Here is a 23,725-nt window from a genome sequence, read left to right on the forward strand (position 1 = left end):
GTTATTGCATTTAAAAATCAAAGTACTGAAAGACGGCCGGGGTCTTGAAACTGTCCACGTTTACCTCGACTATGAATCTATGTTAAAATTCTGCCTTTTGCAATTGCCTGATACTTTGTCAAAGTTTTACTAAATCCCGGCCGGGACTGTCCTTCATAATTTAAGAAAATTAATACAACGGTATTTTATTTGAAATAAGACCCCAAGGAATTTTTTTTTAAACTACAACTGACCGGGAAAATTAAAACGACTATATCAAGGTAGAAAATTTAAATCATTAGATTTATTTAATTTTAAGATCGAAAATCCACAAGTCGGATGGTATCCGTTATACAAGGTTTATGAAAACTCTAAAACTCTCAAACTGCTGAATTACCGAACAAAGTTTACATTTGTATACCGATAACAAACACAGGCACCTGACATTAGAAATATTTCTTTTTACAATAAGATTATTCCAAGTACTAAAACAGTAACAAGGTCCGTCACGGTTGCCATTTTGATTATTTTAGACCGACTTCTCTGACACGATTCTTTGCAGTAATTCATGTAAAATTATTAGGTTAAAATAAATCAGTTACTACTTAATACTTTTTTCTCTTAACTTGTACATCATCCCAAGAATTACAATACAAACGCTCATTTCATTAAAAATCATACTCTGAATTCAGTCAAAACGATAAAACTTGAAAATGGAGACCGAAAGTTAATGAATCACGTCGGATGATAGAGACATTAACTGAAAGATGTACAGAGATAAGTCAAATAAAGGACTGGTTAGAAAAAAATAAGTAGAATGTCCTAAGCCGTCACTTAGTGCTAACGAAGGAGAGAAGATGCCATGCCTAAGAAACATATTCACACGGCGGTAATATGTTTTATTGACAATTGATAAAGCAATGTTTATTGTATGGTGATTGTAAATTGTTAATTTTAGCTATAAATTCAGAATTATTTGATTTTAAAATTTCTAATATATGCAAAGTTGACGCTTTTAACAGAAAAATTAACAAATGTTGTAGGACATTGTCATTACAGGGATCTGTGTCCTTTCAATACACTCTCGTCTATTTGTAATTCAGATTTTAAAACTACGATATAAACTATGATCATGAGTTTTTATCTTCTTAAAATTGAGATAAATACTGTTTCTATTTACATGTATTACCACACGGTAAATTAAAAATTTAAAACATAAAAACCATGCATTATCTCTGAATTCATATGTGTTATATTGGAGTGAGATATTTACCGATTGGAAAAAGATCAACCGAGTTTCTGATGATAGACATTTAAATATTGATGAAGAATTTTTTATACCCCCCGCAAACGAAGTTTGGGGGGTATATAGGAACCACCTTGTCCGTCCGTCCGTCCGTCCGTCTGTCTGTTCAATACGTGTCCAGTCCATATCTTTCTTTTGGAGAAACATTGGAATTTCTTACTTCACACAAAGATTGCTAATGACCTAAGGGTGTGTCATGACCTTAAACCAAGGTCATTTGGGCAAGTTCAAGGTCACTGACAGAAAAAGGGCAAAATTCGTGTCCGGTCCATATATTTCTTATGAAGAAACATTGGAAGTTCTTACTTCACACAAAGATTGCTTAAGACCTAAGGGTGTGTCATGACCTTGACCCAAGGTCATTTGGGCAAGGTCAAGGTCACTTGCAGTAAAAGTGCAAAATTCGTGTCCGTTCTATATCTTTTTAATGGAAAAACATTATAAGTTCTTACTTCACACAAAGTTTGCTTATGACCTAAGAGTTTGTCATTACCTTGATCCAAGGTCATTTGGGCAAGGTCAAGGTCACTGGCAGGAAAAGTGCAAATTTCGTGTCCGGTCCATATCTTTCTTATGGAGAAACGTTGGAAGTTCTCAGTTCACACAAAGATAGCTTATGACCTAAGAGTGTGTCGTGACCTTGACTCAAGGTCATTTGGGCAAGGCCATTGTCACTGGCAGAAAAGTGCAAAATTCATGTCCAGTCCGTATCTTTCTAATGGACAAATATTGGAAGTTCTTAATTCACATCAAGATTGCTTAAATAACCTGAGGGTGTGTCATGACCTTGACCTAAGGTCAATTAAAAAAGTTCAAGGTCATGGTTTTAAAAAAATCGGGCTCGGTATACAAATAATTCAAAATGTTTATATTAAATGGCTGCTTGACATGTGGAATTTTGTTTGATTCGAGTCATGTTTGTTAATATAACATAAGGATGCAAATGCCTTTATGCATTAACAGTTAACTTAAACTAAAATGGAATTCAAAGAATAGAAATTGGTCTGTGTACTCATATTAGCATTAACAGTTTAAAAAAATAGAGCAGTTGTTATTTATAGCAAATGGACGGTGAAATAGATTCATCCAATATTTTCTATCATAGAAAAAAATACATGAGTTAAGATTTTTTCTTAGCGGGGGGTATCAATTGTGAGCTTGCTCACGGTACCTCTAGTTTTAAATCATGAATGTGACTGAAATTGTCCGTTATAAAGTATAGGGAAAAAAGTGTAAACTTATGTCTTATAACATTAAAAAAAATTACATATATATTCCAACTAAGCCGGACGATATGAACATTATCATTTAACTTGGTTCTTTAAACGATAAGATTGTATATATTGTTTGATGTATTGGTCGCCAAAAATGTATAATCTATATAGATTCATACAAAGCATTGTTCAAAATTTAAATTCAGTTGAATTAAGTAAAGAGTCAATGAACGAGAAGGCAAATTCAGACTTGTTTTAATTTTTTATGTACAAAATTCCTTTAGAGATGAATAGCAGTCATACCGCAAGTAGACTGAAAGCCAATGAAACGCCTATTTTAAAATATGTAAAACATCTGTGTATAACCCGTCCAGATTTTAACTCCGGCTCGCGCATGAAGTTTAGTAGTATTCAGGGGATAGGTTGTTAAAGTAATTCACAATTTTTAAAAAATGGCACACTGCATTTGGGAACTTTACTTTCGATTCAACCTTTAATGAGCTCAACTTAATCGTCAACGGCGTTGTGCATTCAGTTACGTAACTCATTCCACAAATCGCTAGAAATATTAAATCCGAGCAAGAATATTTTGATCAATTAAACTATTTGTGTATTTTCTTTACAGAAATTTATTTACACATAGAGAACTTAAAAAGATTTAATGCGTGTTTTTATAAGATATATTTACTGAAATGCATGAAAACTTTCTGCACTATTTTCTTACACGTAGACTCAATTCATGTGTTCTGTGCGTGCCTTCCGGTTTGAGACTTCTAATAGACGGGGTCACGTGACCCCGTCTAAAAAACCAATCGTTTTTGTAAGTCAACATGCATTTTTCTATACTACTAAATAGGGTAAGCACCACAATGAATATTCAGTTGTCCTTTAAATAAAATACTAGAAGTATGTTTATATACAACAATAAATACATGAAATCAATATTTTAAAACCACTTTAATTTGCGTTTCTTTTGATCTTAAAATGGGTTAACTGCAAAAGCATGGCGTTATATTTTAATTTAACAGTCAGTTATTAAGCCTTGAATCTACACAGAAAGAAGAGTAATTTTAACACGCAGAACAGGAATGCACACTGATTTTTAGTAAAGGTTTAAAGCAAGATATTTTTATATAAACCTATCAGTGCAGTACACAAATTAAAACGGCATGTATGGTCTGATTTGAATGCAAAAATTCAAATAATAGTCACAACTTTTTAAGGTAGTCCATCCATAACTGAGGTTAATTTAATAATGTTGGTTGATATAACTATAATTTTGAATATCTATTTTAAAGTTATTATGAGGCCGATGTAAACGAAATTCGGGAATATGTATGCAGTCGATTAAATGAACTTTTTGCGCTTGGAACTTTTTTAAAGAGTTGTCTGCTCCTTGAAAAAAATTTAAAAAATCAATTATCAAAAATTTTTATGGTAAATAATTAATTTTTTCAGCATTTTCAAAGAAAAAAAGCTTCTGCAACTTTTTACCAAGAGATTTGTGAGAAAAATATTTTTACTTTTAAGATATATTTAAAGATACATTTTTCCCATAGACTTCAATGTTGACTTCAAGATGGGATAAATTTGTGAAAATTCTAAATTTTAAAAATTTTAAAGATGAATGTTTATTATTAAATAAACCCCTTAAAACCACACTAAGATTTTAGTAATCAAACTTGCAATCTATTAGATATGAAATATGATAATTATGGATAGACTACCTTAAAAACATGGATCGACGGTCATCTCTCAGTTAACAGATCAACATGAATGATTACAGCTGGACAAACGACTCGACAAGTGGCTCAAGTACTGTTCAAAGTACTCAGAGTACATCACTACAGCATTGTGTGGCTGTAGCAAAGGCTTGATGTAACAAACTTTTCAAGCTAAACAAAAAATAGAACACGTGCTGTTACAGCAAGGAGCCTGCAACGCGATCTTCAAACGGCAACAAGTATCGCTGTATTTGACCAATCAATCAGAAAAGGTCTGCGGCCTGTTCTGAATACTAGTAATTACGTTTTCATAACTCGATCAGCTGACGATTATATCCCTAAAAATGAGGCACCGCGAAGCCCGTTTGGATAAGGGGAACGTTACTTACGTTGGAATTTACACGTCAGTTAAATTAATTTTCCGAGAGTTTTGGGAGGTTTTTTGTGGATTATATTTTTACAGGAGAGGGTGGAATTTTTCACGAGTCAAGACTCAGTTTTTGTTAATTTCAACGATAGATGAATCCTTATGGACAGACAAAGAGGAGAGACGGTGATTTGGCATTGCAGACGTGAACATGATGGAAAGGTAACACAATCGTCACAGTGGATGTTCTGTGATTATAGGTTTGGGCTGGTGTTACAGTTAATGAGCACACTCAACTACACATCATCAACGGAGCTCTAACAGCTGATGAGATTCTCAGAACTATTGTTTTACCATTCCTGAGAAAAATTGAACTCAGACCTGTACTTCAAGATGAGAACGCCAGGCAACACAGAGCACCAGTCTTAAGAGATTTCATTCAATACTGAAACAACAACTATGCCAGAAAGGATCAACTGCAAATTATTCCGACATGAACCGCATGGATCTTATGGCGGGAACAGTCTTGGTCGGAGTGTCTATAAAATAGCATTGATATGCAAAATGTCTAACTCCTTCTGCAACAAGAATCAATGGAACGAAATTTCACAAAAATAGGTTAGATTGTGGTGTGCAGCAAACACTGTGGGTCGTCTTGAAACACGTCAACAAGATTGCGTTGTCATGAGTTTCAGGTTGTGACTTTATGAATTTCAGGGAGTGTTTGTGTGTGAAGTTAGATTTTGATCAAACATTAGCACAGTAAACGTTTAAGGAGGCTCATTGGTCAAGAAATTAACCATCAGATCCACCTCGTATTTTTATGCTCTCCTTCGAAGAAGGGAGGGCATATTGTCTTGTTGCTGTCCGTCTGTTTGTCGGTATGTCGATCGGTCGGTCCACCAACAGTTTCCGTTCATTTTCTTCACAGAGGATGAACATATTGAAATGAAATTTGGTATACATGTTTATCATGATAATATCTAGGTCAACTTTGATATTGGGTACGATCAAGCAATTTTCGACAGAGTTATGGCCCTTGGACGTAGAAAAATTCCAGTTATTTGCAGTTTCCGCTCGATCATTTTCATCGCAGAATATGAACATATTGAAATGAATATTGGTATACAGGTTTATCATAATAATATCAAAACAAGTTCGATATTGGTTATGATAAAGCAATTTTCGACAGAGTTATGCCCCTTGGGCGTAGAAAAATTCTATTTACTTGCAGTTTTCGTTTATTTTCTTCGCAGAAGTTGCACATATTGAAATGAAAGAAGATGGGGGAATAAGATGGCGCAACTGCCCATTTGGTTAAGTTGTTAAATGCAATTTCAAATTTGACATTTTTTTCAATTAAATATATTTGATATGTTATAATACAAGTTTACAAACGGTAATTTCTAACTTTATTCAGTTTGAAATATTTCAAAAAATGATAAGAAAAAAAAAAAATAACGAATCCTAAAGTTTTGGTGGTATCGAACCTACAACCTAAAAACCTATGTTCTATAAAGTTACCTAATGTCTGGTGCTCTAACCACTGAGCCATTTTATTCACAACAAAGTGTGTTGTTTAAATGCTATATATGAGACGTTGGCCACGATTTAACGGACTTGTATTATTTTTCTAAAACGTTCAATTGTTTGTCTACAAAATGACATTTTTAAAGTAGAGTGTGTCATCTCTCCACATTTTTGTTGATTAAAATTGGTTAAAATTCCATTAAACCGCATTTAGACTATTACAAAAATATGGAGCTCAGACCCACTCTAGAGAAGAAAAGGCATTGAAGTTATAAAAATGACACTATTTGGAGGTTTTGACACGAATACGCCAGTTTAAATCAACCTATTGCAAGTATTTAAAATATTAAAGGGTTACAAACCGATGTTACTTTAAATATACACTGTTTTAATTATTTAAAAAAAATTATCAGATTTTGATATTTATATTCTAATTTTACAGTATCTAATCATTCCTCGTATGGGCATTTTTCACGCCTTATTCATCCATCTTCTTTGGTATACAGATTAATTATGATAATATTTAGGTCAAGTATGATATTGGGTACGCTCGTGCAATTTTCGACAGAGTTATTTGACTTAGAAAAATTCCAATTATTTGCAGTTTACGTTCATTTTCATTGTGGATGTTTCCAAGGGAGGGGGCATAAGTGTTTCACAAACATCTCATGTTTAAAATGATTCGTTTGCCTATTAACTATTATTTAGTAAAGATATAACTTATTTATTTTTAAAACTATAAAATTTGAATTGTTTCCTGTGTCTTTATACAGAGATCTTTTAAAAGAGATTCATATAGAGTCTTATAAAATGGCTACTACCATCCAGCCCTCCTAAGAAGCTTGTTCACATTTGATAACATTGTTAACGTCGTCGTACGTCGTGCATTTCAACTTATTCTTGAAAACTACAAGGCCAGTTGTTACTATTTTAGTGTGAAGCATACCTGTATTAGCTGAGAAAATCTAGATTGTGAAATTCTTAGCTCTGTACCAACAGACATGCAAAAGAGACCAATTTTTCAAAATTCTTCCAAAGGAGGATTCTAATTTATGTTCTCTACTGCAGTACCAATCTTAAATGTATCCTCAGTCTTTGGCGCACCAGAGACATAATTAAATAACAATCGCAACTTCTCGAGCCTTTCCGGCAGACTCGGAACAGAGATTGGCAATTGATCGAAATCTCTTGGTCCTTATTGTAAAGGATTTCCCATGCAGTTTAAATCAGTTTATCTATCTAATAAACAATTATATCGAAATATAAACAGCTAAACCCTATTACCAAAACATTCACATATTTATGAGTTTATTTCTTATAAACAATATTTAGGAGGCAGTTGGCTACCCGTCGCCCGTCGGAGATTTCGCCGATGTTTTATAGCTGACCAATATATTTTCGATATATTAATCTTATTTTCATAGTCAATTTTATGTTTCAAAAATGTCTAAAACCTATGCAAATTTTTCATAAAAACAATATACTTTTGGTTTAAGATCATTATCTCAGTTTACTATTATGTAGTTTTCAAAGTAAGGGTAATTGGTCCCGTAACATTTTTCAACAACAAAACATGCTAATGGCGAAAGAAAAACAGAGAATATACGAATAATTAATAAAAGTTACAAGTTTTCACTTTAAATTAAATGAAATAACTTATGATGTGGTTTATTAATAACAAAGGCGCGAACGAGGTTTATGGCGAACGATTAATATATTATTAGGGCCAACGATAATTATCTAGCGAACGGAACTATAGGGCGAATTAACGAACAGGTAGATAAGGCGAACGAACCCGATACCATGGCAAAGTTGCTATATAATCTCTATTATTATACTTTCATGTTAAATACTGAAATCGGATTGGTTTAGACGTAGTTGATAATCCGTTCTATTACCCTCAGCGTTAGCAACACACTTATCAACGGGTAACACAACGAATTGTTACATGCGCGTAAATTATGCGCGTACGGTTCACCGTGGAATTTACGTCATTTCTATATAAAAGCAGTAAAAAAATCTTTAGAATTAAGACATTCAGTATAATAAAATAGCGGTTGACAATGGTTTCCCCGGGGTGTCAATTTCAACTGTTACCTTCCCAAACAGGCACTATTTATATATTATTTACACATGTATGTCTCTGGGCGCACTAATTATTAAACTTATATAGAGACTTGAGCAAGTCCTAGGGAAGAATTAAGTAGTTGCAGGTCTGTATATAGCTCCCGGTCTGAAAAAAATTCGGATGGACGACCTAGGAGCTATACAGTGCTTCCCATGGTAAAGAAAAAATGCAATTTACGGCGCATAAAAAATTGCGCTAGTTTTGGACAGCTTAATATAACCATGGACGTGTGTGTGTGTATATATATATATATATATATATATATATATATATATATATATATATATATATATATATATATATATATATATATATATATATATATATATATATATATATATATGTGTGACGTGTGTGTGTGTGTATATATATATATATATATATATATATATATATATATATATATAAGTCCCTGCATCAATGGTATACCTTAAATTATTTCCGAACTTATTCTGTGAAAACAATTAACACGTGGCAATAATTTGCAATATCTGAGAAGATATTGATTACTTTTAATAGATGTTAATAAGTACATGTAAGTAAGTAAATTATTTATTATAGTGACATGTGCATATTATGTACAATTGTGCCGTATGATACAAATTTTATAACAACTACTTGTACATGAATATTGGGCACCCGGCCCATGGGGCATATAAGTCACCTTTGTAATATTAACAGTTATAGTTCACGCTTTAGTTAATCTGAGCAAAGCGGAAAGATCTCACATGGCTCAACTTAGATCAGGGATCCTTCCATTAAGAATCGAGACAGGGCGATATAGGAGAACCTCCAAACGAGCGATTATGTACTCTTTGTACCCAACAAGAAATTGAAAATGAACTACACTTTGTGTTAGACTGCCCGTTTTATAACCAGTATCGAACTGAGATCCTTGGCGAGCAGCTGCTATCACCAGCACTATTGAATCGTGATAGACAATACGTGTTTACCTATTAAAACAGTTTAACTGATTACAGGCCATCTTTGTTATTCGGTCATCCTCAAAACATATCAGCTTGTTCCAGTATCTATACATGCAGAACCACCGTCGAAATTGACTCGGGAGTCAGCCTACGTCACCGTAAAGGAACACCTGTGAACTCCCAGGAAGTATCTTATTGCCCTGTTCTGTATATTGTCTATAGCCTGAAACTTACGGTAGCCCCACACACCAGCTCCATAGTCTAGGATAGGGGCAACACACGAGGAAAATAGTTTTTCGTACGACGTAAAACCAAAATATTTGTTATTATGTATTAAGTTTCTCCCAGAAAATAACTGAAAAATCTTGACTTTTAAAATTATTGAGAGCCTCGGGGTGTCAAGGAGTAGGTATTTAATCACTCCCCTGTCCTTAAATGTCATATATCAGTCTCTCTTCTTTTCAATATCAAACGGAAGTTTCAACATCAATGTCTACATGTACATGTATATAAAGTAAAAATCGGCAAAACTAAAGTCGACAGATGAATGCAGATTTTTTGTTTGTCAATATCAATTTAAATTTTCCCGCTATTTTTGTATATGCATAACACAGGGCCTTTCATTGACAGACAGATTATATTTACTTTTTGTTATTTTGAAACGCGTAGTTTTTGTTTTTAAAATAATAAGATTTATTCAAAAAAACTTTTATCAATTATTTTTGTGGTCATTTTGATATTATATTTTTTCTTATGCTAGTTCCTGGCTAAAGTGCGTGCATTGCATGGTGGTCCAGAAAGTGGATCTTCGGGTAAGTTTTCCCAGTGTTCAATGATGACCCATTGCCTGTTGGGATTGATGTCGGCGTCGAGACGACGCAAGATTAGATTGAGAGATGCGAAATCCCAATGATTAAAATCGAATTTTGAATTAGGAAGCCGTTAGGATTTATACTTCCGCTCTATGTTGTCTATTTGTAAAATAAAAATGGAGGTCAGTGTCCGTTAGTTCGTTGTTATGGCTTGAGTTGCTATATTTGTCCAGAGATATTGAACAAACACATCGAAAAAGTGAATGCTTACTAAAGCTTGATAAATTGGCAGTTTGTTGACGAACAAAGTTTGAAAAGGGTTTAAACAAGGATTTCTGTTATGTGCACTCTAATATCTTATGTTCTTTTGCTCACAAGAAATGCTCTGGAATTTTGTTGAACATTATTTTTTCACATTCATTGCTGTGGTATTGTTAAAAACTGTTGGAATCTGTTAAGCAGCTAGCTTGCGGTTATTGAAAATTATATATACAGATTTTAGCCATCATTTTGTCTATTAAAAGTGTAGATAATTCTCCCCAATTCAATGTAGCAATCAACAGGCCTCTGTAAGTGAAATCACAGAAGTGAGAGTACATAAAACCAAAGAAAATTCATTGATCATGTTAAAGATTTGTACTGTATAAGCTAATTGAAGATTTAAAGTCTCTCACTTCAACAATGGATTCATCACAATTTTATTGAAGGGGATGCATGTATGAGCAGAAATGTCTGAAAATATTTTTTGCTTTAAAAATACTTATTTAAATTAAGTTTTTCAAACATTATGTAGGTTTCTGCTACTTCTTTACTCCTGCTGAAGTCTATTGACCTACATGGACACAAGCTGTACCATCGACATACGCAATGTGGAGACGGTCCCCGATCAGATCACATCTGGAGACAGCCCCCGCAATGTAATTGTGGAAAGTCCGGTTCATGAGGTGGAGAGTCCGGGTCACATGGTGAGCCTGGGGGAGGAGGAGGAAGAGGAAGGCCTGGGGGATGAACAACTGGTGGACGTCCCCAGCACACTCGCAAGCTCATCAAATGACGTCAATCTGCTTCTTCTTCACTCAAATGGGGTTTGTTTTGTAGGACTTACAATGAATATAATAAGAGCAGTAATTAATTTAAACCGTGTTGTTTAATTTAGTGTGAATGAATTAATGGTGATTCTGGAAACAACCTGTAAGACAAGACATTGAATTTTCTTGTTCAACATCATCATACTATTATTTGTATATTAAATGAGTTCAAACATGACTTTACTGTATCTATATGTAAGAGTATACAATGAAATGCCAGTTGCCTGTATTCATTCCATGTATTCACAATATTATTAATGCTGTGATATTCTATTGGTAAAATTGGCCTTACTCCATTAATAATACGAGAACAAGTTTACATGATCTTTGACTGTTTTTACTGTGTGTTGTTGACGATTGGTGTTTACCTTAGGGAGGGCACCTGTCTTTGGAGACCTCGGCCTCGTCTGTTTCACAACAGATGGATACACAGACTGTCCAGGCTGTTACCTTGGCTGATGGAACCACCGCATTTATCCAGCATCCAAAAGGTTTGCTTTATTCTACTTTTAGCTTGAAGTATGTGAAAGTTGTTGATATATAATTCACTTTGTATTTTTGACATGCATGTGAAAAAGATGATATTACTGGAATATGTCAATTCATTTTATTTCAAATCAAAACATTCCATATTGACATATCCTACATTGATCTATAGGTTATCATGAATAACTCTCATCAACGGAAATTTTTGGGGTACAGCCTATGATTTTTTATGCTTATAAGAAGTGTCTCTAATGGCTATCGTCTTTCTATTGCTATCTAATTCTGCTCATCTTATGATGACGTATTGAATATAGGGGGAAAGTTTATGGAGGGACAGACCATTAGCCTGGAGGATGGGAGCACTGCAGTAGTACAGGGCATCAGTCATGGTGAGACATTCAGCACCATTATTGTTATCATGGTTCACCTCAAATATTCATCACAAATATATTTGTTCTCTGCTCTCTTTCCATCAAAGTATCTATATTTTGCCTATCTTTTATAAGTCTTTTTATTAAGCTTATCGGTACTGAATGCTTCAAGGGAAAATTAATTATTCCCATAATTTGTGACTTCTGATTTGTGTTAGACCAAATATCCTAGCCAAGGTAAATTGCTGGGATATTATTATTCCATATCCTTTCCAAAGTTACCCATCATTTCCTCCATGCACCTAAACTCCATCCCTTTTCCAATTCCTGCTTTCAGTTCTGCCTGTCAACAACATTCAGTCAGAGATAGACAGTGTGGTCAATCCCAACATCGTTCTGACCGACTCCACACAGGTGGGGGGTCAACCCATACAGCTAGAAGACGGAACCACCGCATTCCTTCACCACACCCCAAAAGGTTTATCCAGTGTCATATTTACACTACCCTATTGTGATCAGTTTCATTAGATGTGTAACAGTCTGGGGTTACATGCTATGTATGATGTTTTCAGAGGGTTTACAGGCGATCCAGTTAGAGGATGGGACCACTGCATACATCACTCACCCCTCTGCAGAATCTCTCTTTGGGGACGCTCAGATCACTAACCTAGACAGCAGCACTCTCAGTCTAGACCAGCTGGCTACTCAGGTGAGACAATACCTGTCATACTTTGGCAAAAGACATTTAGAAATGAAAAAGATATTTTCTGTATCTTTTATCAGTGATCAATCTGTATAAATCCAACAGACAGCATTGCATGCCGTGTGTATGGACCAGTCTTTTCTACATGTACATTGAGATATTGTAGATATTTGTAGTAGTGAATCTGTTTTTCTAGGTAACCGTTGATCAGATGAAGGAGCCCAGCCTGGAATCTCTACAGACCAGTACTAGTCCTCTTGGTGCTAACACTTCAGTGGTGCATGTAAGTCTGTAAACTGTCTGTTAAACCATGCCCTTATCTGTATACAGTTTACTGTGTCTCAACATGTATACCTGTGTTATATTGCAGACTGTAATAGCTGCTGGTCTAACGACGGATGAGAAGACAATGGTATTTGGGGAGAAGGCTTACCGATGTAGCTTTGACGGCTGCGGCAGGCTGTACACCACACAGCACCACCTGAAGGTGAGTGGATATAGAATACATGTACCCTGTCTGTTTGTTGAGAAAATAAATGAAGCAATTCTACATTATCTGTATACAGTGTGATTCTGATTATCCCTCTCCATAAGAATTTCTAACAACATGCTCACTTGGCATCAGGATTAAAGCCAGCTACCAGCCCTGGAGGAATTATGTATTGGTTAATATTGTCACGTATTGTATATCAGAAAAGGAGTTGAATGTACATAAGTTTGTGTTTTCTATTAAGGTTCATGAGAGATCACATACTGGGGTCCGTCCTTTTAAATGTGATTATGAAGGCTGTGGTAAAGCTTTCGCTACTGGCTATGGACTGAAATCTCACACACGTGTTCACACAGGTGAAAAACCTTACAAATGCCCGGAGGAGGGGTGTGACAAGGGTTTCAAGACCTCGGGGGATCTTCAGAAGCATGTCCGCACCCACACAGGTAAGTAAGGGGAGATTATAACACTAATTTCATACTGCAATAAAAGAAATGTCAAAGAAATATATATATCTGTTCATGCAATGTGAATTTAAGGTGAGCGCCCCTTTAAGTGCCCCTTTGAGGGATGTGAGCGATCCTTTACCACCTCCAACATAAGGAAAGTACACATCCGCACACACACTGGAGAGAGGCCTTACATCTGTAATGAGGAGGGATGTGGTAGGGCTTTTGCCAGCGCCACCAACTACAAGAACCACATCAGGATCCACACAGGTGTGTTCATTGAAATCAGTATGGCATACAGGTGTGTGATGCACATTTGTATCTAAACTTTATAATATTTATTTTTTTGGATGGTTGATAAGGGATGTAAAAGTTTTACCACTCATGGCTATTACATGACCCCATGGCAAATTTGCTATCAATGCCATGAATCAAGTATCTGAAAAAAACTGTTACTTGAGCTGTGTTAAGCAGTGCTAGACCATTGATAATGATCTTTAAATAAATTGACAACATTTTGCTATTAAAATTTGCACTTTTTTTTCATGAAAACAGGATAACTTAGACAAGAAGTACGGTACATAAAACCGTTATTCTAAACTTATTCTTTCAATTATTGGGGTATTATATAATTATAACATTTTTTTGGACAGGAGAGAAGCCCTATGTGTGTACAGTGCAGGGCTGTGGTAAGCGATTCACAGAATACTCCTCCCTCTACAAACACCATGTTGTTCACACTCACTCCAAGCCCTACCACTGCAATCACTGTGGCAAAACTTACAGACAAACTTCCACGCTCGCCATGCACAAGAGGACGGCTCACGGGGAAGATACAACCGCCGAGTTGGAGGCTCAGGTGTACAATGAACAGATCTTTGGTAAGTTCAGCACACAGGTGTACAATGAACAAATCTTTAGTAAGTTCAACACACAGGTGTACAATGTACAGATCTTTGGTAAGTTCAACACACAGGAGTACAATGAACAGATCTTTGGTAAGTTCAGCAAACAGGTGTACAATGAACAGATCTTTGGTAAGTTCAACACACAGGAGTACAATAAACAGATCTTTAGTAAGTTCATTAAACATGTAAAATGTTAATATTTGGTAAGTTCAGTTTACAGGTATAATGTGATTCTTTGGTATAAGTTCATCTTTTATACAGATTTAATATAAGTCTTTGGTTAGTTCAGCTTACTGTTATTTTCAGATCTTTGGTATCCTCAGCTCAGGTATATGTACGTAAAAGAGCACAGATGCACTGTGGACAAATCTTTTATAAGTTTAGTCAATGTCTTCAATGTTTTCATGTTTCATGCATTGTGCTTGTCAGATATTTGTACAAAATGTATATTTTACCAATACATTTGTAAATTGTATATTTAGCCAAATCAAATGAGCAGCCACCAGAGAAGAGGGCCAAGTTTGAGTATGCTATTCAGGCCAAGGAGGAGGAAGGAGGGGATCCCCTGATCCAGAATGAGGCTGTTGTCATAAATACAGAGTCCCAGAACTCACAGGTACGAGTACTGATAATGGTGCATACATGCCAAGCACCTGCACAGAAATGGGATATATAGTAGCAGTGAGGATTAAAAACTGTCTTTTGTAGAATGATGACAAAATATTAGTTTGGTACTATGTTAAGACTTAGGGTAGTTGATTTGTTTGTTGTTGCAGGAATCTCTTTTATCCAGTGACCAGGTCCCTACCAGTGCCAACATAGCAACTATCACAATGGGGGAGCACGGTCAACAACAGGTGTTTGTGATCACTGACCCTGCTCAGCTGGAGGCTCTACAGGTAAACTAATCTTATCCATATAAACAGGAATTGCATATACATTGTACATATGAATGACATGAGGATTTTAAATTGGTCAGTAAGACATGTTGCTCAGTCTTGAAGAATGCATTTCAGAGAGATGTAGTTCAATTGGTTAAGTGATCTTTCTATGACAGTCAAAGAATGAACTTCTTATTTACATCCATGCTGATTGTACTGGCAACATAGAAAATTTAGTCCTAACACAAGTAACCATGCACTGTTTAAATTTCAATTTTTAGCAATTAGCAGCTCAGCAACAGCAGCAGCAGAGAGAGAACTTGACAGACTCGTCAGAGCAACACCTTACCACCATCAGCGTGGGTCAAACTGAAGAGGAATCTCAGACAGAATTAACTGACCAATCAGAGGAAGCCCTGGTGCAGCTCGACCAATCACAACAAGTAATTGTACCAAAGCTTGAGCCCCAGGCGCACATAGAGTCCGTAGTGCTGGAAGATGGGTCATCGTACTCAGAGAAAGAAATCCTGGAGGGTGTGACGGAGGCGGATATAGTAGCTGGTGATATTGTCACAGACGGGGACATCACTGGAACAGGAGTATTGGAGGAAACCGTCCAAACATAAACAGCAATTAATTCTGTCATTGTTATTTATTTTGTATATTTTCTTTATTATTAAATTTGTTGACTCTTTGTTAACTTGTTCTTTATTTTTTCATGCATGTTTGGAATAGTTATGTTTTGATTTTCATATGATATAGTCTCAAGTTAGGTTAATTTTATGGGCCAGACTCATCCAAAAAATCTTGACAAGCAAACTAATTTCCTTTTTTTTCATATCAATTTTTTACATGCTCCTGTAAAATGGTTGGGGGGGGGGGGCAAATCAATAATAATTCAATTTTTTATATGTAAATTTAAAAAAACAGTTGCTGCAAGAAAAAATGGGGGGGGGGGCAGCCCCCCCCCCCCCCCCCCCCCATGCTACGTGCATGTATAATACCCAGATAAAGCAAAATTATGAAAACGTCATTGAAATTATACACACATTAACGCTGCTATTTTTAGTGAAAGGTACATGTTTTAACATTTAGTTTGTTTTTTTTTTCATTATTCTGTCATGTTAGCTGCTTTTTCGTTCAGCATTAATTTAAAAAAAAACGCTCGGCTTTTATCGAATGAAGTGTACGAATAATACATAGTACAAGTTATCTTTTCCTGTACTTTAATATTTTTCAACCAATCAAATAAGAGGAGATTTAATCTGCCGATCTGAAATTCCGCTTTCTTGATCAAGTTTCAGTTGCCAGAGACGCTTGCATATATGTATTTAGATTTTTAAAAAGGAATGAGTGGAAATTCATACCAGTTTTCGACCTTGCTATCTTCAACGCTTGATTTACAACACCGATAATGGAAGAAAACACGATTTTACCTAATCATATTTTATTCATTCAGAAATCGATATCATGATATCTGAAGATTTAGATTATTTACTTTGTTATTTATTTGTCCCATAAATTTCTGATAAATCGTATTGGTCAGAAATTGATTTGAGAAAGATGACAGGAATGGACAAGAAATCAAAGAAGCCGCTTAGGATAAAAATCATCAGCATGGGTAACGCGGAGGTTGGAAAGGTGCGTATTAGCCTATTCTGTTACTTAAAACACTGCTATATAAATGCGTTTGTGTGTGTGTAGCTTTTTTTCCCATTAGCTCTTATGGTTATGGCAGGGGCACATGTGAGTTTAAAGAGTATATACCACCCCCAGTGTTTGTTACTATAGTATAGGGAATGTAATTTAAGTGTGATTTTTTACCTAAACAAATGCATATTTTTATTTAGAGTAATATTATGTAAGTATACTCTGTCCGAAGATATCCTTGATTCATATTTTGCTTATTCGATATTAGTACATGCATCAGGATTCAAACAATGTTCTTTCAAAACTTCCAAAATTTCAAGATTTCTCCTTTGGAATATGCCCACATCATGTTTTAATACACTGCTAAAAATAAAAGAGTCTACTAGGATTTTGCTTTGCAAAAGACAAGATTAATGTACCTGAATCTTGAATATTTTTCCTTTCTGAAATATTTTCACAGGTATGTGTATTTTTATATAAAATCACCAAAATGTGATGTATACAAAAACTATTGGGGCAGACTATAATATTTGTCTATACAAATGCTAGAATAATTTCTTTTTGATGTAAATAATGTAATTAATTAATACATGACGGTCAGACGTACTGGCCCGTTGGATTGCTTGTGCCATGCAGATATAGCTAAGTTGTAGAGAACCTGACTAGAGATTCCAGGGGCCTGGGTTTGAAACCTTATAGATAATCTGATCCATCATTATTTCACCTGTCAGAATTATAACATACAAAATGACATAAACTATAGCATTTCACTATACTTGTATAATAGTTTTTCATTACTGCTATAATTCAAATTAAATAACCATATATATTATAATGATTATGTTTATAACATATTTTGTAGAGCTGTATTATCAAAAGATACTGTGAGAAGAGATTTGTTCACAAATACCTTGCTACAATAGGAATTGACTATGGTGTTACCAAGTAAGTCAAAGTTACATATATATATAAGTATGTATGAATTTGAACTGTCATGATTTGTAATAAATTGACTGAATCTCGGATGATGTTTTGCTTCTACAGGGTCACAGTTAAAGAGAGGGATATAAAGGTTAACATTTTCGACATGGCAGGACATCCAATTTTTTATGAGGTAAATATTCATGTTAAGAACATGTATACCTTGTGCAATCATAAAGATATAAAATACAAAAATTTTATTTTTGAAAACTGAACATAATACTTAAGCTACAAGCTTCCTTTTCTTTACGTGCAGGTCAGGAATGAGTTTTATAAAGACACCCAGGGAGCTGTGGTTGTGTTTGATGTCGCAGACAGACAGAGCTTTGATGCACTGGACAGCTGGATGTTAGAAATGCAGAATGAAATCGGCAACCAGTCGGAGATGGACAATGTGGTGGTGTGTGTTTGTGCTAACAAGGTAAGAAGATGGTGTAATTTAAAAGGTACTAGTCTAAAAACAATTGATGGTTCATGCCTCTAAAGGATTTGAGGGGACTTGCTGTATATATATATAATTATACATGTATATAATTAAGCTGTCTGTGAAGGTATCAATGCAAAGTATATTACAGTACTATAGCATATAGGGTTACTATATAAAGTGAAGTATATAGAAATTTGCTCATGTGTTTGCTAGCAATCAAAGTCATGTATATATATATCTTGGTTATTGTATGATTAGAGCAGACTCAGCTAGATCATAAATTTATATGATAAAGTTTTGCATATACATGTACATGTAATTATTATTGACGATATGTCAAGGATATCTTGCAGTGATAACAGAAATGAACTGTTTTCTGATTGCCTTGTAATGCTGTACTGAATGTTTTTGAATTCTGATTCCTGATTCAGAATGACAAGAAGCGTGTGGTGGATGAAGCAGAGGCGCGGATCTGGGCGGAGACCAAGGGCTACCATTATTTTGAGACGTCAGCACAGACTGGGGAGGGAGTCTCAGAAATGTTTCAGGTTTGGTGGAATATATAAACACACAACTTCTTCAATTAATTGTCTCTTTGATACTAGTTTTACTATTACGTCTGAATTGAAGCACATGTGTCTATATGTAGGCATTGGACCTAGCTCATTTTTGAAGTCAAATTCTGTTAAGATAATCATACTGTAATCAATTTATGTAGCATGGAATTGGATTAAATTTAATTCAAACAGTGCCCCCCCCCCCCTCCCCCCCAAAAAAAAAATGTATGAAGATACTAGTAATGGGGAAAATCTGAAAGAATTTCTGATGTTAATATTTAATGTTGCTTATTTTCACAAATTGCCAACTGTTGTGTTACAGACTTTGTTTGAGTCGGTGGTGATGGCGTTTGAGAATGGTGGTAAGCGAGTCCCTGTACAAACGACACTGGGCTACTCCAAGGAACAGGCAGACGCCATACAGAAGCTCCGCAACGCAAAAAACGATTATGAGAGGCTCGGCCTGCCACCTGGTGCTACAAAGTATGTTAATGAGTGAATGAACAGTTGTTTTACAGAGTAAATTTCTTGCTCAAAGAGGGAAGGCTTACCAGTTATAATGCATTGCCCAATATATAGAACCAAACTGTCTAATTTAATCTTCCAATGCAGAAAAGTTCAATTTAAATTCATGTTAGACAAACATTGTACGTAATTGATTGGAGTGGCATTCCAGTACAAAAAACTGAATATACCTGTAACTGCATGTAGCTTCACAATGAATGAAAAGCTGCAATAGCTGCAACTATAATTAGTTTAGTTAGTGTAATATATGTTATTTCTGCTATATTATTTTAGCACCAAACATCAAACTCTAAGACCTAAGAGCTCATTAATTATCTTTCAGGTCAAATACAATAAAGTTTCTTTGCAGTCAAATACAAAAAAGTTAATTATTCAAATGTGAATAACTACTGTTAATCAAAATATTATCAGTTATTAATTGTAAATGTTTATACAATTTAAAGTTTGAAAAATTCCTTTAGAAACTAAAAGATTATATGATGAAGCTTTAATACCTTGACTAATTTAGATCTACCTGGTATATTGATTATGAAGTTAATATTTACCTGGTACCTAGTTTACTTGGTCACTTGAGCAAATAGTAGTTTGGACTGCCATAAGATTTACCTGCTTGTCATCAATAGTTCTATTCGATTGTCAAACTTTATTTCATATCACTAATAATTTTCAATTCATCTCCATGTTATCAATACAATTCTTGGTTACAAAGCAAAGTTACAAGGTCACCATTATAGAACACATAATACAGTAAAACTCGTTTAGTACGAACACAGATATATCGAAATATAGGATATAGCAAATTTTTTTTTGAGTCCACAGCAAAAATTTTAAGTAATCTTTTCAACAGTTTTACGGTTATATCAAATTCGGATATAACAAATTTTCGGATATAGCGAACTGATTTTGAGCCCCGTAGAGGTGGTCTGCTATTTCAAAAACCAGATTTTTTCTTTTATTTTGTTTCATTGATTTTTGTTTAAGTTATGAAACCACTGGTAAACACTTTCAGAACGAGAAAAATGTTGAAATATAACTCTGTGAAATTAGACTTTTCATATGTTTTGAATATCAAAGTTGACATCGTCTTTGTCTTGTTACTTTTAATCAGTATAAATGACCAACCCATGGCAACCAATGACAGCTAATCAGTACAATGTACTAATAGTCACCAATTTACACACCAAGGTACTTTTGACATTGAAAATAAAAGGAAGCATGCGTTTGACTTTTCAAGTTATGAAATTTTTGCAAAACATTGCATGTACAGCTTAAGAATCCATCTTAGAATTTACTGAATAAAGGTAATTGTTGATTTGATTGATTATTTATAACAATTGCTGAGTCATGTGTGCATGAGAGTGGCTTTGTTGTCATGAATCATCTTTCAAACTCACAGTTTTAGAAAAACAATCAAACAGCTATATTGTGAAAATAGTGTCTATATTTCTGACTCTATTAACCTTGAACTTTGACCTTTATCTAGCTCATTGGAAGCCTTCCCTTTTCGTTGAGGTAAACCTCTGTAGCTCTTCCTTTTTCTGTTGAAATTATTCAGAGAGCTCTGTACAAATAACAAGGACTAGGGTGCCAATGTATAGATCACAAGCAAACTCTGATCTGTCCACACTTAATGCTGATTTTAGACTATGCTTGTGTGTGTATTTGGATTATCAAATATTATTGATGGTACATACTTGTATATGCAAAAATATCTGTTTCTATATTTTGCAGATTCTTTTTTTATGATGTGTTATTTATGCGTTTTATTTAAGTTTTATAATTTAAAATTTTTAGGTTTTTGAAATAGATTTCTCACTTTATTTATTCTGTCAATGGCATTAATTGATGCTAATTATTTCCTATTTTGGTAGAATTTAAGTAGAAGTGATGTTTCATTTTTAGTGTATTAAAACAAATTGGAATTCCCTCGATCTGCACTCAACCAATATTTCATGCAAGAATTCTAATTGCTTGAAAATTTAAATATTTCTGTAGTCATGCACCGTACATTGTTACCATGATAAATTCAGGTACCAGTAGCTGCAGTTTTGTAGATTTTGTTAAGCATATGAATATCAGTACATTTTATTTTACTCAGCAGTCACCTTTTTTTCTTGACTATATATGTATAACATTCTAATATTTGCTTTGTGTAAGGGAGTTATTTTATTATTGATGTTAATATCATACTAACACAAACATTTTGAATTTACATTTTTATGAAGTTCATGTCCTGGTATTACAATAGAATTCTGATCTTGTATAAATGTGAACTATAACTACCATGTAAGAGTTCAAAAATGGATTGACCTTGAACCAACTTTCTAGAACAATGACCAAAATTGTGTTTAATTATTTTCATGACCAAATTTTCTCTCCCCTTGACCCTATAATAACTGGCCTATATTTTTCTTATAGTGAGCTCACGGGTAAAGTTTGTGTAGTGACCTTGACTATATCCTTAGTAATTTTAAAAAATAGATTTTCTACACAATAATAGAACTGTGTATGTTGTTTGTATTATATTATGACTGAAATTAATTTACAATGAATTTTTTTTGTAAATCTTAATGATGTTTTCCTTCTTTTTTATCCAGAGACGATGTAAACCGAGCCTATAGAAAGCTAGCTGTCCTTCTTCACCCGGACAAGAGCGTGGCGCCGGGCAGTGAGGAAGCCTTCAAGCTCCTGGTAGCCGCCCGCACCACCTTACTGAAGCGGTGCCAGTAACACTGCCCTACCTTTGTCTTTCTTTCTTCTGTGATATTCTCAACATTTCATCTGTTCAACATTCATTGTATTCTGCCATTGGTGCATGTATGTGTGTGAAAGTCTGGCTAGAAACAGTACTGGACACAAAATGTGACAATGACATCATCAACAGCACGAGACCTTCTTAATGTCTGCAAGGGAAGGACCCTATTAAGGCCATTTGACTAATGTATACATGTATTCCATATACCGGTAGTGCTCCGTCCATACACAGCGTTTGTTCAATCAGTGTCTGTGCTTTACATTCTTTGTTTTATTGATTTTTTTACAATATGTTAGTACGGTACTCATAGTTTTTCGAATTTCCAAAAACTCTTTCAGTTTGTTTTAAGAGTGTGGTGACTGACAATAGGTTCAAGATCTAGTTTACTGACAATGTTTAGTGGGGTATGTTTAGCCACCAGGTGCAGTATCACAACTATATACTCACACATCCAGTTACCATTTTGTTAGCGTGGAACAAATTGGGGGTACTATTGTAGATGTTCTTTGTTAGACAATTTTATGATTGACAGTGATTTATGTATTATTTGTAGTCTATATGGTAACAGTGAGGTTCAGTATTAGAAACCAGCCCTGCACGCACTGCGTGAATTTGGTTTTTGATTTTTGTTTTGTTCAGTTTTGATTTTCTGTGCATTCTGTGAAAAATCACAAAAATCTTCTGCCATCATGTACAGTTACAATATTTTTTAAAGTACTTTTAAAAAATAGTTATTTAGTTACAATTAAAGAAAATTTAAAACAATATCTTTTTGTATTTTAATTGATGAATTGCTATAATAACATCTGTTTTCAAAATAATGCGACTTTGAAAGATGGGATCGTAACAGTGCGTGTGGACTAAACATGATGATCAAACGGGACACTAAATAGTCAATCTTAATATAGATATTAAATATGTTGTAAAGACTTCATTAGCAGATGGCATGCTCTGGGAATAAATGTACCCTGTTGCTCTCACCATGGCATACATTCTGAAGCATACTGGCATGCAAAATAAATGCACAACGCGGGCTTTATTCAGGAAAATCCAACTAGTATTTAGTTTGGATAAAAAAGATTGTCCCCCGCCCTTTTCTTCGCAGCAACCTTTTTTCTTAAATCTACAAATGGAAAATTGACCTGAAAAAAGGAAATCGACAGTGAAATCAAAGATATAGGTTTAATTTACGCACTTTCTCTGCCCCTAATCTTTTACTATTCTTTTTTTTGCTTGTCAAGATTTTTTTGGATAAGCAAGGCCCCAAGTACTTTCAAAATCGATGCCACGTGCCTGTCAACAATAATCATTTTACGATAAAAAAGGGTAGAGTCCTTTATTTATAAATTGACACGGCTTCCACATAACTGATTGCTTAAAATTGGTTCTATAGGGCTAGACTAAGGCTTACCAAACGCCAGACCTGAGTAGACTAAGGCTTACCAAACGCCAGACCAAGGTAGACTTA

At 34.6% G+C, this 23,725-nt stretch overlaps 2 protein-coding genes across 5 annotated transcripts; both read left to right on the forward strand.

The window, feature by feature from the left end:
* Nucleotides 1–9,874: 9,874 nt before the first annotated feature.
* On the forward strand, nucleotides 9,875–16,057 carry LOC105344095 (zinc finger protein 76). Of its 2 annotated transcripts, none has more exons than XM_066083548.1 (14): nucleotides 9,875–9,986; nucleotides 10,780–11,071; nucleotides 11,448–11,565; nucleotides 11,875–11,949; nucleotides 12,269–12,409; nucleotides 12,504–12,640; nucleotides 12,831–12,917; nucleotides 13,005–13,121; nucleotides 13,369–13,570; nucleotides 13,664–13,843; nucleotides 14,227–14,454; nucleotides 14,964–15,097; nucleotides 15,258–15,380; nucleotides 15,644–16,057. In XM_066083548.1, exons 2-14 carry the CDS (start codon nucleotides 10,823–10,825, stop codon nucleotides 15,986–15,988), a joined length of 2,136 nt encoding a protein of 711 aa, XP_065939620.1. In that variant the 5' UTR covers nucleotides 9,875–9,986; nucleotides 10,780–10,822; the 3' UTR covers nucleotides 15,989–16,057. The 2 variants fall into 2 exon arrangements, with proteins under 2 accessions (XP_065939620.1, XP_065939621.1); XM_066083549.1 differs by lacking the exon at nucleotides 9,875–9,986 and adding an exon at nucleotides 10,008–10,168.
* Nucleotides 16,058–16,627: 570 nt separating this feature from the next.
* LOC105344096 (dnaJ homolog subfamily C member 27) lies at nucleotides 16,628–23,019 on the forward strand. Of its 3 annotated transcripts, none has more exons than XM_066083550.1 (8): nucleotides 16,628–17,003; nucleotides 17,875–17,957; nucleotides 18,057–18,126; nucleotides 18,250–18,414; nucleotides 18,852–18,968; nucleotides 19,300–19,460; nucleotides 20,611–20,687; nucleotides 22,100–22,237. In XM_066083550.1, the coding sequence occupies exons 1-7, from the start codon at nucleotides 16,926–16,928 to the stop codon at nucleotides 20,645–20,647; spliced, it is 711 nt and encodes a 236-aa protein (XP_065939622.1). In that variant the 5' UTR covers nucleotides 16,628–16,925; the 3' UTR covers nucleotides 20,648–20,687; nucleotides 22,100–22,237. The 3 variants fall into 3 exon arrangements, with proteins under 3 accessions (XP_065939622.1, XP_034336410.1, XP_011450029.1); XM_034480519.2 differs by lacking the exon at nucleotides 20,611–20,687 and adding an exon at nucleotides 20,986–21,014 and having other exon boundaries at nucleotides 22,100–22,236; XM_011451727.4 differs by lacking the exon at nucleotides 20,611–20,687 and having other exon boundaries at nucleotides 16,630–17,003; nucleotides 22,100–23,019.
* Nucleotides 23,020–23,725: the final 706 nt, after the last annotated feature.

The sequence above is a fragment of the Magallana gigas genome, chromosome 5 (assembly GCF_963853765.1).
Source record: "Magallana gigas chromosome 5, xbMagGiga1.1, whole genome shotgun sequence".
NCBI classification, from domain to species: Eukaryota; Metazoa; Mollusca; class Bivalvia; order Ostreida; family Ostreidae; genus Magallana; species Magallana gigas.

What these genes read in the sequence shown, in the direction of transcription:
- LOC105344095 (XM_066083548.1), top strand. Translation starts at nt 10,823, where the DNA reads ATGGACACAAGCTGTACCATCGACATACGCAATGTGGAGACGGTCCCC. An exon ending in CCTTCACCACACCCCAAAAG is followed by an intron (nt 12,410 to 12,503) that starts GTTTATCCAGTG and finishes TGATGTTTTCAG; the next exon opens with AGGGTTTACAGGCGATCCAG. An exon ending in CCACATCAGGATCCACACAG is followed by an intron (nt 13,844 to 14,226) that starts GTGTGTTCATTG and finishes TTTTTTGGACAG; the next exon opens with GAGAGAAGCCCTATGTGTGT.
- LOC105344096 (XM_011451727.4), top strand. Translation starts at nt 16,926, where the DNA reads ATGACAGGAATGGACAAGAAATCAAAGAAGCCGCTTAGGATAAAAATC. An exon ending in GAGTCTCAGAAATGTTTCAG is followed by an intron (nt 18,969 to 19,299) that starts GTTTGGTGGAAT and finishes GTTGTGTTACAG; the next exon opens with ACTTTGTTTGAGTCGGTGGT. An exon ending in CTGCCACCTGGTGCTACAAA is followed by an intron (nt 19,461 to 22,099) that starts GTATGTTAATGA and finishes TTTTTTATCCAG; the next exon opens with AGACGATGTAAACCGAGCCT.